General features: G+C 37.2%; 1 protein-coding gene across 7 annotated transcripts in view; it reads right to left on the reverse strand.

Annotated features, from left to right (window-relative positions):
* The window catches only part of DNAI3 (dynein axonemal intermediate chain 3), an 81,568-nt gene that overhangs the window by 20,760 nt on the left and 40,491 nt on the right, over positions 1-20,317 (reverse strand). For all 7 annotated transcript variants that reach the window (XM_025417792.3, XM_025417793.3, XM_025417794.3 and 4 more), the window contains 4 exons: positions 15,961-16,105; positions 14,543-14,627; positions 7,033-7,166; positions 2,793-2,856 (listed from right to left, as the gene is read on the reverse strand). In XM_025417792.3, the coding sequence (XP_025273577.1) occupies positions 2,793-2,856; positions 7,033-7,166; positions 14,543-14,627; positions 15,961-16,105 (428 nt within the window). The remainder of the gene's footprint in view (positions 1-2,792; positions 2,857-7,032; positions 7,167-14,542; positions 14,628-15,960; positions 16,106-20,317) is intronic.

Genomic DNA, 20,317 nt, shown 5'->3' on the forward strand with positions numbered 1-20,317 from the left:
CTCACTCTGGGCAGCAGGGCCATCCATGAGTCTGGAAGCCTTCTGCAAATGTGATGATTACCAATCATAGCAAGATTGACAATTACCAAAATGTGTACTTTACAGTAACATGTTAAATATTCTCAACCCATATCTTTTCCTTCCCTTTGTCCTTTTAAGGACCTTTAATTCCATCTAGCAATGAATAGAGCTGTCCTTAAGTTATTAAACAGAGTACCAGAGGCCTCAGGCCAAGTTGCCATGAGAAAGTTATAATAAACAAAGTAGTTTCCAGAATGATTATCTAATGCAGGATTCATTATAGTGATGTGATTAAGAGCAGACTGCCTAGGTTAAAACCCTGGCAATGCTGGTAGCTACCCCCTAGGGTTGCCATGAGGATTGAATGAGCTAATCCATGGAAAGTACTTGGAAGAATGCATGACACATGGCATACGCCGATCTGTGAGTAGAGTACATGAAATAATTATGTCAATTGTCATCACTCAGCCTTCATTTCTTGGGTTGTCACTTAGATCATCTGGAAATTTTGCTTGATTTGGCCTTATCACATGTATCTCATTCAGGGTAATCTGAATTTTCTTAGAAGAGGAAATTCTTCCTCCTGCCTTGTTGTTAATAAGAACATGGTGTCCCTAGGAAATCAAGAAGGATTGGGTCCCAATAATCACCTCATCTTTACTCAGGTATACTTCATGGTGTTTGTGAAAAACATTAGACTGGTAGCTCTCAGGGAAAACACTGCCAGTTCATGGATATAATTAGGGCAAGCAGTGCATAGGTTAGAGGGTCTAAACATGGACTTCTCTGAACTTCAACCATTATCCAATGGGAATAACAGTGTTGTTTGGGTTTCCATATTACAAAATGTTTGACTGATGATTTTAAAGTATTTTAAAGTATTATGATGATTTTAAGGTATCCTTTTAAATTTTTTTTAAATTTTTATTTTATTTTTTATTTATGATAGGCACACAGTGAGAGAGAGAAAGAGAGGCAGAGACACAGGCAGCAGGCTCCATGCACTGGGAGCCCGACGTGGGATTTGATCCTGGGTCTCCAGGATCGCGCCCTGGGCCAAAGGCAGGCGCTAAACCGCTGTGCCACCCAGGGATCCCAAGGTATCCTTTTAGTAAGCGGTTAAAGCTATTTCTCCACCTCCCCCCCTCTTTTTTTGCAATGAACTAAATGCCAAGAAATTAAAAGCAGCTCTTATCCGTCCATACCAAGCTACATCCCATTGGTCATAAAGTCTGGACATGTTGACTGCTAAGTCTCACTCATATTTCCTCTGCTGTACATCCTTGTTACCATGGCTATACTCAGTCCTCTCCATTTCTCATCTAAACTATTGTAAGTGGTCAACCTACTTCCATTGTAAGTCCCACCAGTAAATTCATCCAGCCCCTGCTCTCCTGCCAGAGTGATATTCTGATTATACTGGTGGGACTAGAATAAGGTTCAAAGCTTAGTAGGCACTCAAGGCTCTTAGCCATCTGGACCCAATTATCCTTCCTGGGACCTCTCCTGCTGCCCTCTCTATTGCTATATTTTGGCTAAGGGATCTCCCTGTTTCTTAATTGTCTACTGCTGTTTGGGGTTTCCATGATTTTGCATGTATTACTTCTTCCACCTGATAGGTCTTTCTCCAATCAGAAAATTGCAATCCACTCTTCAAGACCCAGCTCAACTGTATCTCTCTTCAGTAGGGCCCTTTCTTACTAACTTAAGAGAGTCGGTCCCTTCCTGGTTTCCCATGTCACTTTGTATTTGCCTCTAGCCATAGCACTAAAGACAATGTAATGTTATCATTTGTTTCTGTGTTTGAATTTTCTAATAGATCATGGAATTCCTTTGGGGGAGGATAATATCTTGTTTATCTTTATATCCCCAGTGCCTGGCACAGAACAGATTCTCAATAATGATGAATGAATGAAAATAAGAAAGAAAGAACAAGGGGTGCCTGAGTGGCTTAGTCAATTAAGCATCCGACTCTTGATTTTGGCTCAGATTCATGATCTCAGGGTCTTGAGATCAAGTCCAATGTTGGGCTCCACTGTCATTCTGTCTCTCTCTCTCTCTCTCTCTCAAAAAAAAAAAAAAAAAAAAAAAAAAAGAGTACAAACAACATTAGTGAGTTTCAAACATAAAGCTCTTGGTTTTTAAGTTTGTTGTCATTGGTTATTCTATAAATGGAATAAAATTTAAAATAAATAACTAAATCTGTGTGTCAGGGTCTGCCTCAAAAGCAGTTTAGGAAGCTAGTTCCATAGTAAGGCCCCAAGAAAATTTCTGAGACCAGGAAGAACCAGAGTTTACCAATGCATAACAAAGTCATGGCATCACAGTCTCAACTTGTGTCCCAGTGGTATAGTGGAGACAGCTGCCGTGTGCATGCAGTACATGCACAATTAATACTCATTAATTATTGAATAAACAGAAATGTGAATAATCATAAAAGTAGCTGAATGTATTTCATTATCTCCAGTATATAATTTTGAGTACAACTTTTAAATCATGGAATTTGAAATGAATGAAAAGCAGAAAATCAGTTTCAGGTCTGCAATCACCAGATGAATCTTATTAAAAATCCAGATTCAGATTCGGCAGGCCTGGGGTAGGGTCCAGCACTCTGCATCTCCCACGGGCTCTCTGAGGTCCAAGGGCCTCACTTTGAATGAGAAGGACAGACACAAGACCTTATATGCCCTGCCTTCTCAGCAGCAAGGCCTGGGTTACTCAGCGCTTCAGAAAAATGAGTAACTCATAACAGAGCAATCCTCAAAACTTACCCATCAACCGGCCAGTTTCAGAGTCTCTTTCCATTTTCCAATCTGTGTATATCACCCCACCTTCCTAAAAACAGAACAGGTTTCTGATGAGTACAGCGACGTCTTAAGGGAATAAAGACCTCATGTGCATGTACTAAAGCTGACTGTGCCTCACACAAGCCCAAAGTGACAGGTTAACTCAATGCAGTGATAACTTGATATGGTTAGGGGGGTGGGGAGGCTCAAAACAATTACTTAAAATTAATTTATTAAAAAAAACAATTACTTAATTTTTATATTAAACGGCAACAAAAAATGAACTTACCAAATTTTTATCTCCACAGAATGCTATGGAAAACACAAGCATTTATGAAAATAATCTATGGACACAAGTTCTCACTTCTGGGTTTCTCAAGTTTTTATTAATAGGGGAACTGTCCCAACAGACCAAAAGCTCCAAGAAGGGATCTGGTCTGACTTCTTCAGTGATTTGTCCTCAGTATGATACAAAGTCAGTAGTTAAAAATATTTGTGGAGTAAGAGGGAAAGGGGGAATGTAAATTGATAATATGGCACCATTATCTTTAAAGTTGAGGACAGGAAACAAAGTTCCATTTAAATAATATAGCTAATAATATATATTTCTGCTCTGCTTATGGCCATTTTAAGGAGGGGGGAAGGCAGAGGGACCTGGTGTAATACAGAGGCAGAAACAGCAGCCAAAGGGAAAAGACGCAGAGCCTGTGAATAGCGGAGGTGGGAGAGGTTTCGAGAAAATCTTTAGTCTGAAGGAACCTGGAGACTCGGAAAGGTTTAGTGACTCAGGGTCGCCCAGATGCAGTCTCCTAATTCCAATGTTTTTCTCTCTGGGTAGTAAAAGGAAAACCCAGAGAAGGATGTATAAAAAGAGTTGTTGAGAGGAACTGAAGGACGGCTTGAGATGTGTAGAAGAAAGGACAGGAGAAAGCATTTGCTATGCAAAGTGAAGGATGAGCTCACTGGAGGGGGGGGGTGGTGGCGCTCATTCACTCATCTGTGCTTTTATCCATTAATTCACATAACAGACAAGGACTGTGTTTGGTGTTCGCAGTTCAGCATCAGAAGACGAGCCCTCCCTCCACTTGTGGTGTCCAGAGTCTGAGGGAGCAGACAGGCCGGCCCGCGGCCAGTGTGCGCACACCTCTCCTGTGGCCTATGGCACCTCACCCCCCTCACCACTGCCTGAGCACAGCATTTGCTGCTGTGGTTAGGACCTTTCTGTACGTGAGCCAGCCCTTGCCAGAGTCCTGTAAGAGTCATTAATATCTCCTTGGTCTCACAACTGATACATGGAACACTTAACAGAGCCAAGTCAAAGAGGAGAAGCTTGAACCAGGTTAATAAATACATGCTGAGTGCCCATTCTATCTGTAGCCAGCTGGCTGGGAACTTTCACGTCCTTTTCCATCCAGTTACCTGGTGCAGAGAACTCGACTCTTCTCCCCTGTGTTGACATTCCTGGCCCCACTGCTCACGCCCTCTTCATCTCAGGGTTGACCCACTTAAAATCACTGCTTGTCTAGCCTGTCTGCCTTTCTGGCTCCACTGTCTCCTGCCTCAGTCCTGCACTAGCCAATCTAGATCCCAGAGCAGTCTCCCTTATTCTCTCTCGATGGAGCAGCCATGTCAAGTGTTGGTAGAAGAGCATTCCACTGGAATGTCAGCCCATGAGGGTGGGGAATTTTGTCTGTTTGTTCACTGCTATATTCCCTGGACCAAGAACAGTGTCTGGCATAGGGTAAATGCTCAATAAATAGCTGCTGAATGATAGATGAAGTTAATTCTAAGGAGGGTAAAAGCTCGAAAGGCAGGCAAGAGTTTGGTGTAGAAAAAGAAGAGAAAAATCAGAGCAACTGGAGGGAGAGAAGGAGATTGGTACAGATGGGGGTGTAGAGATATAAAACAGCCAAATTAAATATATAACATAGCCAAATATAAAACATGCAGAATCTTGTAGGCCACAGTGTAAAGAGTTTCTATTTTATTCACATTTGACTGAGTAAAGAGTTTCGATTTTATTCACATTTGACTGAGTTGTCACTGAAGAGTTTAGGCACAGGGTGTCATACTTTAATTTCTGTTTTAAGATCTTATGATCATTCATCTTTCTAAAGCTGTCACCCCCTGCTTTCAAAACTTGTGTCAAAGAAACAAATATTACATGATTCTACTTACATAAGGGACCTAGAGCAGTCAAATTCAGAGAGACAGAGAGTAGAATGGTTGCCATGGGCTGGGGGCTGGAGGGAACGGTGAATTATTGTTTTAATGGCTACAGAATTTCAGTTTGGAGATATCTAGAGAGAAATGGCTGTGAGTGTTGCTCAACCATATGAAATGTGTCTAATAGCACTGAATTATACACTTCAAATTTGTTAAGGTGGAACTTGTATTTTTCCAAAATTAAAAAAATATTAGAAGCCCAAGTTATAAAAAATTGAAAGCCCAAGTTATAAAACAAGTATCTGTTTGGTAAATGCCTCATTGTCTACCAAATGTAATTCAATTTCCCTAATGTGGCAGAAAAGGCTCTTTGGTTGGATCCCAACCTAGCAGTCAAGGTATAGCATCCCCTCTTGCCAATGATTCCACTATCTGTAGACAAATCCCAGGCTTCTGTAATTCCAAAGCATTGTTCAGGCTGTTACTTCTGCTGGGAATTGTACTCTGATCTTTCAGATGCTTCCTCAACCTCCAAAGTCCAGCCAACTAACAGTCTGCCTCCCCCCAACCTCCCCTCTCTCATCCCTGTGGCTTCTGGATGGGCACTGACATGGATAATGTTGTTAATGTTTCTGCTCCTTAACTAGGCAGAGGGTGCCCTGAGAACAGGGACTGTGCTGTTGATTCATGTCTGATCTAAGACCTAGTGCTGTGCCTGGTGGGCAGTATGCTCTTGAGAACTGCTGTAATCAACTAATACCCTCATAATACTAAAGTGTCAGTGCAGAATGCATTCCGGTGAGACCAAGCTATGATGTCTTCCCATGGTGGCATGGCTTGGAGGGTAAACCCTTTATTTCAGGGAAATCGAGTCATGAATGAAAAGGACATTTCTGTTTCTATATGACCATAGATATAGTTCTGAGTCTTATTTCTTCATTGGCAAAGCGAAATTTAATCCCTACAAGATTATTAGGATTAGATGAGATATAATTTGGAACAAATACTGGCATAGACCCTACTATATAGAAAATGTTGAATAAATGGAAGCTCACTTTGGTTATTATAGTTGGTGCCAAAAAATGACAGCCATTATTATTATTATTTTTTTAATTTTTTTTAAATTTATTTATGATAGTCACACAGAGAGAGAGAGAGGCAGAGACACAGGCAGAGGGAGAAGCAGGCTCCATGCACCGGGAGCCCGACGTGGGATTTGATCCCAGGTCTCCAGGATCACGCCCTGGGCCAAAGGCAGGCGCCAAACTGCTACGCCACCCAGGGATCCCCGACAGCCATTATTATTATATCCAGTTGTTACTTTTGAATTGAGTGAGTTTTGCACTGTCTCTCCTGCTACATTTTGCTAGCTACCAAAGCAATATATTTTCTTAGTAGATCTATAATACTTAGCAAGGTTTCTTCTATATGGTATAGGTGTTCAATAAATATTTTTAGGTTGGTCAATAAATCATTAGTAAAGAGGGTCATACTGAATTTTATAGATTTTTTTCACATTCATCAGGAATATTTTGAATATGAATATGAATCTATTAAAAAATTCAATGCAAACAAGTATACTAAAATATGGGAGTGGTATAAATATTATGAACCTTAATAAGGCAAATGTACAGTAGAGGTTGTAATGAATCAGAATAGAAAAGTGCTTGCCAGGATGGGGGTGTGGGGGAGCAGAAATAGGAAAAGGCTAGGGGAAGGTACAGAGTTCTGAGGATATGATATAAAACATGGTGACTACAGTATAACACCATATTGCATAATTGAAATTTGCTAAGCGAGTATGACTTAAATGTTATCATACACACAGGCACAAAGATAAACGTGTGAGGTGATGGATGTGTTAATTAATTAGATGAAGGGAAGCCTTTCACAATGTATACATACATGAAATCACCACGATGTACACTTAAATATCTTACAATTTTCTATGTCAATTATGTTTCAATAAAACTGAAATTAAGAATATATATATAATGAAGACTATATATATTCATATATATATAACGTATATATAAAAGAGCAGATAATTCTGACTCACCTCTGTTCCCACAAAGAATTTTGTGCAGAAGTCCTCTATTGGCTTGAGATGATTGGCCAACCCACCTTCCAGATTGTAGTACGGGTTCATCTCTCCTGCCTTCACTGTTTTGCTCTGGGCTAATAATACTTTGTCTTTCAGAGGAGTATGAATAGAAGAAAAACATATTTACAGTAAAAGACATTTTAAAATACGGTTAGTTTATATTTTTTGTCCCTTGCTACATACCTCTGCCCTATTCTCTCTCCAGTGTGGCAGGCATAAGTATAAACATCTTTAAACTTCTAATTTAGCAGCTAGAACACTCTTTCAAACCAAAGCATATGCAGGAACCCTTGCATGTAAAACTGATCAAAATCTTCATTGCTGTGATTAAAGTGTTTCCTGGTGGGAAGAGGGAAGACCCCTCTACCTACTTTCAGAGGCTCCATTTTTAAAAAAAGATTTCATTTATTTGAGAGAAAGAGAGAGGGGGAGAGTATAGAGGGAGAGTGAGAAGCAGACTCCCCCCTGAGCAGAGAGCCTGACATGGGACTCGATTCTAGGACACAGAGAACATGACCTGAGCCAAAGACAGATACTTAACCAACTGAGCCACCCAGGTGCCCTCAATTAGGTAATTTAGCTTTGTATCCTGCTTTTCTGTTCTCTTAAAGATATTATCTTGGGCATGTTCCTAGGTCACTTATTAGTTATAAAAAATGTGATAAATTTCTGGGAAAGATAGAGAAATATACGCTCATCTAACCCTACTCACCACATTTCAATATATCATCATCTAGGTTATATCACCCACGGGAAAACAAACAAATGAACATAAAAAATTACCAGCAATGGGCAGTTTGGGTGGCTCAGCGGTTTAGCACCGCCTTCAGCCCAGGGCGTGAACCTGGAGACCCAGGATTGAGTCCTGCATCGGGCTCCCTGCATGGAGACTGCTTCTCCCTCTGCCTGTGTCTCTGCCTCTCTCTCTCTCTCTCTCTCTCTGTGTGTCTCTCATGAATAAATAAATAAAATCTTAAAAAAAACAAACCAACCAGCAAACATTAAATGAAAACTAAATGAAAATGAAATAGAAAATTAAATGAAAACTAAAATAGAAAAATATCTCAGCTGTACTAAAAATATACATTCTATTTTTAAAAACATAGCATAATTCTGGACAAAAGTAAAAAACAACTATGATTTCATTGGTACAATCAACTAATGCTACCTTTATTAGAGATATACATGCTTTGGACAATCCTAGGGGCTCCAGGATCACGCCCTGGGCCAAAAGCAGGGGCTAAACTGCTGAGCCACCCAGGGATCCCCGAAGCCAGACTTTTAAATAGCTCTATTACAAACTATCAGTCAACATTTCAAGAAATAACTAGGTATATTTAATCTCATTGTTCTTACTAAAAGGTATTATTTATAATATATTTAACAAGAGCAAAAAGGCCTTTTGTATTCATTTAATATATAAAAATATTAAAATATTTATGTCAAATTCTTCACTCTCATTTCAATGTCTATTTTCTCTTTTTAAATAATATACATTAATATATTAATATTAGTAGAGTAGAACACATATATAATTTATAGATAAATACACGCTCATTTGGAATGTGTGCTCAAAAATGTTTCCTGATGGGTACAAGATGGAAAAGTTTAGAGCCCTCTGGTCTAATAAGGGGAGCCATGAGCCTGATCCAGGGGTCAGTCCTGGTAATGCAAAGGAAGAGGCAAATATGAGATGCACTGTAAAGGAAGACATAGTTATCCTAAGTGAGGGACTGGATGTAGGGACCTGAGGAGAGAGACAGAGATGACTCAAGCTCTGTTCTGGACACACTGACATTGAGGGAAGAGATTGGGTTCAAACCCAGGAGATAGAGGCAAGGTGGAGCATTCTCAGCAGAGTAAGAGTGGACCAAGTTACTGAAAGGGGTAATAAGGAAAGCACACTGCTGAGGTAAGAGTTTGAGATACATCCATGATAAGAGGGCAGCAGGAAAGACCAAGGAGAGAAACTGAAGAAGTATCAGGAAAACCACAAAAGCCAAGGCAGGAGCTCTGAGAAAAGGGGCTTAGTTGGTAGTGTTTAATGTGGTGGAGTTAAAGAGAATGAGGCCAGAGAAAAATGTGATTGTCTACTGTGTTTATTCAGACTTGACTGGAATAACTGGCATATTTATTAAATTCAGCCTCATCCTCATGAATTTTTCATTCATGATTTCCATCTCAAGGGCCTGAGTTACATAATAATAGGAGCTAACACTTACTGAGTGCTTACTGCTTGACTACATGCCAGGTACTGAACTGTATGCTCCACATGCACCCTTTCACTCAATCCTCACAGTAACTCCTCACTAATTCTCCTTCCAGGATGATAAAGGAGACTCAGAGAGATTAAGTAGCTTGCCCAACTTCTCACATAAGGTGGCTTACATTTATTGTGAGTTGACAAAGAGCTGTTCTTCAAGCTGTATATATATAAACTCATTTTATCTTCACAGTTTTCCATGAGGTAGTTACCTTCATTATTTACTTACCTTATCTTCACCTCTCTCTTTCCAAACAGGTTTATTAAAAACAAAAAGAAAAAAGAGGAAGGCACAGAGAGGTATAGTAATTTGACCTGGTCAAATAATAAACGGTGGCCTTGGGATTTAAACCCAAACTCCAGAATCCACATCCTTAACTACTATGCCGCAGTGCTCAGAAGAATTTAACCAAGGGTCTGAAGCAATTCCAAAATAGGAATTCCAAAAACATTTAGAGCAAAGTCTCCCTCAGCAGAGTAAACAAAAAGGACATTTCGAAAGTGAGCACTCTCAGCAGGGCATGGAGTATTGCAGATCTAAGGTGGCAGGTGAAAGCCACGCGGCCTATAGCCACTAGGTGGCAACACAGCACCAGACAGTGGGCTGGAGAGCATTCTTAAGAGCAAGTGGTGGTGGAACAGTGTGAACTTGGATTCTTGATGGAAGGTCGAAGGAGAACTAAGCATAGGGTCAATACACAAAATGTGGTCAAGAAGCACATGAGTGTATTCTAGTCAATAGGTTCAAGTCTGGCGAGAGTAAGTGGATGGCTGGCAGTGTGTCCTAAGGAGATGCAAAATATCGTAATGAGATCTCAAATAAAGTTCTAAGAGTTGGCCATCTACACAAGAGGCAGGTCATGACCAAAGTAACTGCCTTTAATTATGAGAGGCATGTGTTAGCAAGATCCTTTGAGATTACTAACTGAAATTGAATTTTCTCCAGGACTCACGATACTGCCTGCAACAAACACTTCTGAACACACGTAAAGGGACATGGTCAACTACAGTCACAGCTGAGAATCTAAAAAGTAATCTATCCATTCTCTTTATGAACCGATTTAGCCAAATATACCTTTCTCCAAGAAAGATTCACAAAATGACTTCATCTGGAAAGAGAACATTCATTTGATGGGGAGTATTCTTGTTTGATGACATTTGAGTCATGCTTCAAGATTCATTTTAGATAGGTCCTTCCTTAAGTGGATATAGATATATACCTATCATACTAAAAGGTAAGCTCCACAGGAGCAGGGAATTATCTTTTCATAGCTGTATCCTCAGAGGCCTAGTACTTTGCAAGATTTTAATATGTGTTTGGAATAAATGCAGATATAAGTATAGAGATAAAAATTGTTCTTTAAAAAAAATTAAGGGATTACAATTACTAAATCACAATCAAGTGGAGTTTATCTCAGGAATGCAGGGCTACTTTAACATTCAGATATTAATCAAAGTAATTCACCAAATTTATAAGTTTAAAAAGAAAAAAAGCATATGATTATCTCCAAAAATGCAGAAAAATCTTTTGACAAAATCCAATATTAATGGGTGTATAAAAGGGAACTTCTTGAGGGCACCTGGGTGGCTCAGTGGTTGAGCGTCTGCCTTTGGCCAGGTCGTGATCCTGGGGTCCTGGGATCAAGTCCCGCATCGGGCTTGCCACAGGGAGCCTGCTTCTCCCTTTGCCTATGTCTCTGCCTCTCTCTGTGTGTCTCTCATGAATAAATAATAAAATCTTAAAAAAAAAAAAAAAGGAACTTCTTCAACCTGATAAAGGATTCTGTGAAAACTCAACAGCTAACATCATACTTAATGGGTTAAAGACTAAATGCTTTCTCCCTAAGATCTGGAATAAAGCAAGAATGCTCTCTAATCACTTTGACATCCTGAGGGTTCTAGCCAATGTAATCAGCTAAAAAAAAATCATATAGATCAGAAAAGAAGTAAAACTGTCCTTATTTACAGATGACATTATTATCTACATAGAGAACCCAAAGGACATTATCATCTCTCATAGAAAACCCAAATCAATCTACAAATAAGCCACTATAATGTGATTTTAGGAAGATTGCAGGATACAAAATCAATACAAAGAATCAATTCTCTTTATACACTGGTAACGAACAAATTAAAAATGTGCAAGTACCATTTACTAGAGCACCAAAAAAATGTGAAAGACCTAGAGACAAATATGTCAAAAGAAGTGAAAGACCTTTACACTAAAAACTATAAAACATCACTGAGAAATTAATGACCTCAGTTGATGAGGAGATGTACTAATGAGTTGAAAGACTATATTGCAGACACCAAATTCTTAGAGTACTGATTTACAGATTGAACACAATTCCAATCAAAGTCAGAGCAGGCTTATGCAAGACAAAATACAAAATTCAGGGATCCCTGGGTGGCGCAGCGGTTTGGCGCCTGCCTTTGGCCCAGGGCACGATCCTGGAGACCGGGGATTGAATCCCACTTCGGGCTCCCGGTGCATGGAGCCTGCTTCTCCCTCTGCCTGTGTCTCTACCTCTCTCTCTCACTGTGTGCCTATCATAAAAAAAAAAAAAAACTATTAAAATATTTCATATGGGAAAACAAAAAACCTAGAATGGTCAAAAACCACTTTAAAAAAGAAAAAAGTTGGAGGACTAGCACCGATTTCAAGACTAATTACAAAGCTACAGTAATCAAGATGCTGTGCTATTGGTGGAAAGACAGACACGTAGATCAATAGAACAAAATTGAGTTCAGAAATGGACTCACACATACTTGGACAAGTGATTTTTGACAAAGGTACAAAAGCAATCTGGTGGAGAAAGGATAGTATTTTCAACAACTGCTGCTGGAATATCACACACAAATGAACTCTGATCCATAATTTGTGCATAGGAAAAAACATCTCAATAAAGATCATAAACTTAATTATAAAACTATAAAACTCCTAGAAAAAAAAATCCCAACCTTCGGTTAAATTCAAAACCAAAATTGTGACCCACGAAAGAACAAACTGATACTCAAAAATTGAAAACGTCTGCTTTTCAAAAGGCAGGGTTAGGAGAATAACACTTAATATTTTAACAGAATGTAAATCACAGACTGGGAGAAAATATTTGCAAGTCACATATCTGATAAAGGACTAGTATGCAGAATTTGTTAAGAGCTCTGAAAACTCAATTATAAGAAAACAATGGAAGTAAAATATGGGTAAAAGATATGGACATTTCACAAAAAAAGATATATATGGCAAAAAATGCATGCAAATATGCTCAACATCTTTAGTCATTAGGTAAATGTAAATGAGATATCACCACACCTGTTTTAGAATGGTTAAGTTGAAAAGACCAGCCATACCATCTGTTCATGAGGATGTGGAAAAATTAGAACTCTCCTACACTGCTTGTTGGAATGTAAAATGGTATAACCACTTTGTAAAACACTTTGGCGATTTCTTTTCTTTTCTTTTCTTTTTTTTATTGGCGTTCAATTTGCCAACATATAGCATAACACCAAGTGCTCATCCCATCAAGTGCTTTGGCAATTTCTTAAACATACACCTGCCATATGATCTAATTATCCCATTCCTAGGTATTTATCCAAGCAAATAAAAGCTTATGTACATACAAAGCCATGTATATGTGTATGTATATGTAATAGGGCTGTGCTGAAAACAGTATTACGTTTTATCATATGTCAGTTATACCTCAATAAACTTAAAAGTGAATATGGAAAAAGCCACACTTTTAAAAGATATGATATCCTTACTATAGACTGGATAAAGACAGTAACATCCTCATGAGCATCTTTTTTCCATTAATTTAAAAAATAAGAGTAGGGCATTTAATGAGTTACTCTTTACAAGTTACATTAACCTCTCTCAGTCTTGGTTTCCTTAATCATAAAATGTAACAAAAATTCCCAGCTTGCAGGATTGTCATGATCATCTATTTTACTCATCATTACACTCCCAGGGCCTAGCATAAAATAAACACTTTATAAATACTTGGTAAATGAATGAAAGCATGTGCAGTATTAGCTAGCACAGTACCTAATTCATGACTGGAATTCAATGAATTATAGCTGACAGTTGAATACAAAAGAAGTAGAGGAGAGAACTTACTTCCTTCTGGAATGAAGTAGGCCCAAACACATAAAACATGCAATGTTTTAATACTGCTTAGAAAGGGTCATTAAAAATTTAGTGATTCTTTTTTTTTTTTTTTTTTTTAATATGGGGTCTTGGGTTGTATCTATGAGACACACTTCAAAGCAAGTTTTGCCCAAGCAGGGTATTAGATACATATTATGTTTTTCCGAGATATTCTATCATTTAACTGAACACTCAACAATTTATAAATGGAAATCCATTTGACAAAGCAAATATTTAGAAAGTATTTCAGTATCTAGTGATACTTGTACATTTTCATTACGCATTGCTCTTGGGGTGGGATATTCGTGCACATCTTTATTTTAATAAAGATTTTAATTAATATTTAAAATATTAACTATTTTAATAGTTTTATATATATGCCCTTCAATTACTTCAACAAAGGTGTAGGGGTTGAGTTGAGATAGATTTAAAAAGCAATTGTTATTTCTCCACTCTGTTTTATCATGGTGTTGTACAAATACTCATTTTCTATTATATTCTGACTAAAAATGGGTAATTCATTTCTAACACTCATGACTTACTTTGCTAGACTCAAGATATGTCCATTCTATAGAATTATTCTTTGAGCATATATGGATTTATTAAGACAGCTTTGTAAAAACTTTTTTAATATATTGAGTTCTCAAAAATATACTTCATACATGTTTATGAAACTAAACTGAATTCCATCATCAAATCTTTGTGTATGTATAGGCAGTTTTAATGTGTTGGCTATACGTTTTGGTTTTGTTTTTGTTTTGAGAGAGAAAAAGAATTTTAAGCAGACTCCCTTCCCAGCGTGGAGCCTGAAGCAGGGCTCCACCTCACAACCCTGAGATCATGACCTGAGCTGAAATCAAGAGACGGATGCTTAACCCATTGAGTCACCCAGGTGCTCCTGTGGTTGTAGCCGTTATAAATTTCCATATTGGAGGGTTTGGTTTTCTGTACTGTTTTTACAAATCAGACTATCTTAGAAAAGAACTTACTCTGGACCTAACCAATCACTAATATTTAAACTACTATATGCCATCTTAATAAGCAAAGGCAGTTACCTTGTGATTTGCAAAGACTGTCTTCATTCAGGCTGAGCTTGGTTGGGCAGTGGTCTAAACTTGTTTCTCCCTTAGACAGCCTTATCTTTTGGGAGAACATATAAGAAAGATTATTTCCATATATTCTGTGGGTGATTTATTCTCGCTTTTTCCTCCCACCCCCAGATGGCTGTTCTCCACCTCCCTCCCCTTGTCCCTTTCCCATTCTCCCTTGGATTGATGGTTGCTTTTCCCCACAGACAGTGCCTAAACCACAGTTTCTAAACCCTTGTGACTAAAAGAGCCTGCTCAGGGGCTCATTTCTAAATCCTACTCTCGTCTGTTTTTCTACATCTTTCACTTAAAGCTCCAGAAAGTTGTGTGGGGTCTTTTCATCTGCAGGCTGACTGCTGAGTCTCCTTGGGGACATGCATGCCCTTGAGTTCCAGAAGTGGCCCCGGATCTGCACCAGAATGGGAAGCTGTGACACTTTCTATTCTTCCCTCATAGCTTCTGCCCCACGTTTCTCCATCAGGATATTTGTCCACATGTTTCCAGTTATTCCCGGGTGAGTTTCTGTTTGTTTGTTTCTATTTATTTATTTATTTATTTATTTATTTATTTATTTATTTCTGGGGAAGGAAGGCGGCTGGGTGTTCGTTTCTTTTTAAACAATTTACAGCTCAGTAAATCCTACCCCAGGAAATTCCTAATCCTCTAATTTCTAATTTCTAATCCCAGCTACTTCAGGAATATTCTCACCCCTCTGTGCTCTTTCTTCCATTTATAGCAAATACATCATACTGTAATTCTAGTCATACTTGTAAAATAAAGGAAAAAAAGTATTCAGTTTGGAATTGGAACTAGCCATTCTAAAAAAAAAAAAGAGTCATCAGTGTCAGAAGCCCATTCATACTTCCCACACATATTCCATCCACAGCCATATCGTCTTAAAGTTGCTTTTCTTCAAAGCTCTGCCTTTCAATAAAAGTACAAATAATTTCTCTTTTAACTACTTTCAGTTTTGTTTGGTTATAGGTATCAAAATGCTGTTTCCTACTATGTGCAAAATATGCAGAATTTTGCCTATATTAGGGATTAAAATTAGCTTTCCAGGCTATCTTGAGAGCCTGCTGATTTACAAGCAACTGCTTATGCCAATGAATAATTACTATACAAACCACCAGTAAGTTGTGGTTTGTCTGTACATGAACAAATATCAATCTTGAGTTCACAAAAATTGTGATTTCTGGTTTGACCTTGGCAGGCATCATAATAATTCTTAATGAAAGAATTTATTGGTTAAATGAATACATGAATTATAAAGTCCTATGTTAGTTTGAGTTGCTGTACTTCTAGAGTATGTGTATATAAGTATGTAAATGCAAATATATAGTGTATGTAAGCAAGTAGAATGGACTAAATTGCATGTAACTTACCTTAATGAGAGGTTTCCAGGAGAGATCAAGATGCAGAAATGTAGATGGTACATCAAAAGGTATTTCAATATTTTCTTCTTTCTTTTTCTCTACTGATTGTGGGGTTAAAGCCTTCTGTGGTCTGATATCCCAAAAACATATTGTGCTTTAAAAAAATTCACATTTTATTTAGTACAAGTAAGAGATGAAGCCTTAGGACTACCATACTTTGTCCTGCTCCACATTAGCAATGTGATCATGGTTGTATTTTAATATCCCTGAAACTAATATTTTTATGAAATGGAACTGTTTTGCATTTTATATTTTAGAGAATTATATAATTTATAGGGTTATTTGATGACTTTGCTAGTATTGACACTAATAATGTGAGAGCTGAGTTTGGAGATTGACAACATCTTTTTTTAACATAACAACTTTATTAAAATATAACTCATATAGCACAAGATTCACCCATTGAAAGCACACTATTCAGTGGTTCTTAATATAGTCACAAAGCTGTGCAACCATCATCACAATCGATTTCACCCAAGAAGAAACCTTGTACAGATTGGCGGTCACCCTTATTGCTCCTCAGCTTGTTCCACCAGCCCTAGACAATAATAATCTACTTCCTATCTGTATAGATTTGTCTACTCTGGACATTTCATATAAATGGAATCAATCTGACAATATGTAGCTTTTTGTGACTAGCTTCCTTCATTTAGCATATTTTCAAAGTTCATGCATGTGGTAGTGTATTTTTTATTTAAGATTTTATTTATTTATTCATAGGAGACGCACAGAGAGAGGCAGAGACAGAAGGAGAAGCAGGCTCCTCACAGGGAGCCTAGCCTGATGTGGGACTGGGATCCCTGAACTGGGATCACACCCTGAGCCAAAGTCAGACGCTCAACTCCTGAGCCAGCCAGGCGTCCCTATGTGGTAGTGTATATCAGTATATAATTTCTTTGTATTGCCAAATAATATTCCACTATATGGAATTTACCAGTTTATCCATTCATCAGTTGATGGACTATTATAAATAATGCTGCTATGAACATTTGTGTTTAAGTTTTGTACAGATCCATGGTTTCTTTTGGGTATACATTGAGGAGTGTAATTGCTGGATTGTATGGTAACTTTTGAGGAACTGCTAGATTGTTTTCCAAAGCAACTATGTCTTTTTACATTCCCATCAGCAATGTGTGAGGCTTCCAGTTTCTCCACATCCTTACCAATACTTGCTCATTTTGTCTTTTTTATTAGCCATCCTAGTGGAGGAAGTTGTGTTCCATCATAATTGAACTAGATTTGCATTTGCCTGTGCTTTGTATATAATATGTAGGAAATCACTATCTAATCCAAGGTCATGAACACTTATGCTTATATTGGTTTATATTTTCTTCTAAAATTTGCATAGTTTTAAATCTTATATTTAGGTCTTTATTCCATTTCTAGTCAATTTTTGTATACAGTGTGAGGCAAGGGTCCAACTTCATTCTTTTGCTTGCAGGTATCCAGATGTCCCAGTACCATTTGTTGAAAAACTAGTCTTTCTTCATTAAATTGTCTTGGTACCCTTATAGAAAATCAATCATCCATAGACATGTGGGTTTATTTCTGAACTCTATGATTTCTATGTCTATCTTCCCATCAGTGTCAGTACACCTGTCTCTAGCTGCAATTTGAGATCAGGAAGTGTGAGTCTTCCAATTTTGTTCTTCTTTGTCAAAGTTGTTGCTTTGGCTATTTTAAGTCTCATTGTGGTTTTGATTTGCATTTCCCTGATAGCTAATGTTGAACATCTTTTCATGGGCTTATTGGCCATTTGTATATTTTTTGAAGAAAATGTCTATTGATGATCTTTGCTCATTTTTACATTGGGTTGTCTCTTTATTGTTGAGTTGTAAGAGTTTTTTGTTTGTTTTGGGTTTATTTTTTTTTTTTTTTGAGTTGTAAGAGTTTTGCATATTCTGGATAGCAATTTCTAACCAGATATATGAATTGCAAATATTTTCTTCCATTCTGTAGACTGTCTATTCAATTTTTTGATTGTGCTTTTTGAAGCACAAAAATTTTGATGAATTTCAATTTTTTATTTTATTTTTTTAAGATTTTATTTATTTATTAGACAGAGAAAGAGAATACTAACAGGGGAAGTTGCAGAGGAGGAGGAAGAGGTAGGCTCCCTGCTCAGCAGGGACTCGATCCCAGGACCCTGAGATTATGACCTGAGCCGAAGGAGCCATCCAGGTACCCCCAATTTATTTTTTTCTTTTGTAGCTTGTGTTTTTGGTATCATATACAAGAGATATGACATATAAATATATATATAATATATATTGTAAACATATACTATATAATATAAATATAATACATAATCTAAACATATGTATATTTATAGTGAAAACAAAACCTACACAGGCAATATTGGATTTAATGCGCTTTGTACATAGTAAATATCCAGTAAAAGTTATTTCTCCTTCCTTACAGGTTGATTATTGATTATAAAAATAAATAAGAATGTATATGAAAATTCTTTATAAAGCTCCTCACATATATAGAGTATTATTTTGAGTGTAATAAACTTGGTAACACATTTACAGTGATACTTACACATTACACAGTATTTTTAGTATAAAGGTCTTTGTGCTAATTTTGTGAAAACATCTGATGAGGTTGGCAAAGAATATGCCATATTAGCCCCACAATTTCTTTCACTGAGATTATGAGTAATCTGATTAATAAACTTAAGATATTATTAAAGAATTTAGATGAGTAAGTTAAAGTATTTAGATAAATGGATAGTAACTCAAGTAAGACTAAAAAAACTTTTTTTATAAAGATTTTATTTATTTATTCATGAGAGACGGAGAGAGGCAGAAACACAGGCAGAGGCAGAAAGAAGCAGGCTCCTCACAGGGAGCCCAATGCAGGACTCGATCCCCAAACAGGGATCATGCCCTGAGCCAAAGGCAGACATTCAACCGCTGAGCCACCCAGGCATCCCTAAAACTTTATTCATTTATGTGACTTAATAAATATTAATCATTTATTCATCTTAATAATAAATTCATGAAAGTATTAATCATTTTTATGTTGTCAAAACATAAATCCTTGGGAGAACACCACAAATGACACAAAAAGATCTGTTTTAAACTATAATCATAATTGGTTTAAAATTGTTTTTCTAGGGACGTCTGGGTGGCTCAGCCATTGAGCATCTGCCTTCAGCTCAAGGTATGATCCTTGGTTAGGAATCAAGTCCCACACTGGCCACCCCACAGGGAGCCTGCTTCTCCCTCTACCTGTGTCTCTTCCTCTCTCTAGGTGTCTCTCATGAATAGATAAATAAAATCTTAAAAAAAACAAAACAAAAACTGTTTTTCCAAATAACAAAGCTCTTGAATCTCATTTACAGCATTAATTTGCATTATCTATGAAATGATTTTGCTAAATACAGATAACTTCAGTTGAACTTTCTGCATAAATTAGTCACATACTCTTTTTGTGGGTTTTAAAAAGTCAATTAATTAACTTTTTAAATTCTAATATAATTAACATACAGTGTTATATTAGTTTCAGGTATGGAAACTAATAGAATTCAACAATTCTGTATGTTATTCAGTGCTCATCATCATAAGTGTACATAACCCTCTTCACCTAGTTCATTTATCCTCCTATGCATCTCCCTTCTGGTAACCACCAATTTGTTCTCTAGTTAAGAATGATTTTTCTGTTTGTCTCATTTTTTGTTTTGTTTCTTAAATTCCACATATGAAGTAAATCATATGGTATTTGTCTTTGACTGACTTATTTCACTTAGCATTATACCTTCGAGATCTATGTACGTTGAGGTAAATGGCAAGATTTCATTATTTTTTATGGCTGAGTAATATTCCATTGTTTGGTCACATCTTCTTTATCAATAGAAACTTATTTTTATCTTATTCTATATTATAAGGCCCTTATCAGAGCTGAGATATAAAGACTAGAACTGGTAAGTTTTCCAAATAACTAAAAGTCACCTTTTCTAAATGCATATACTTTCTTTTTTAACAACTTCTGAAAGAATTATTTCCAGAATATTCTAGAATGTTTCCAAATTCAAGGGCCATTGTTATAACCAAAAATCAGGGACATATGTCTTAAATATAATAAAGCATATAATATTTTAAGTCTGTTCAGTGCTTCTAAATATTTTTCAAGGCTTCTGAAGAAGAGTACAGTTTTGCATTCGGTTGTTTAGAATCAACATCATACCATAAATATTGCTCCATGAAATCACAACAATTTTCACTGTTGTATAATATTCCATATGGCCCTACTGGTGGTCCTTTTGGGCAATAACTGTCCCCTCCCACCATGTTTTTTTATT

Source organism: Canis lupus, chromosome 6 (genome assembly GCF_003254725.2).
Source record: "Canis lupus dingo isolate Sandy chromosome 6, ASM325472v2, whole genome shotgun sequence".
NCBI classification, from domain to species: domain Eukaryota; kingdom Metazoa; phylum Chordata; class Mammalia; order Carnivora; family Canidae; genus Canis; species Canis lupus.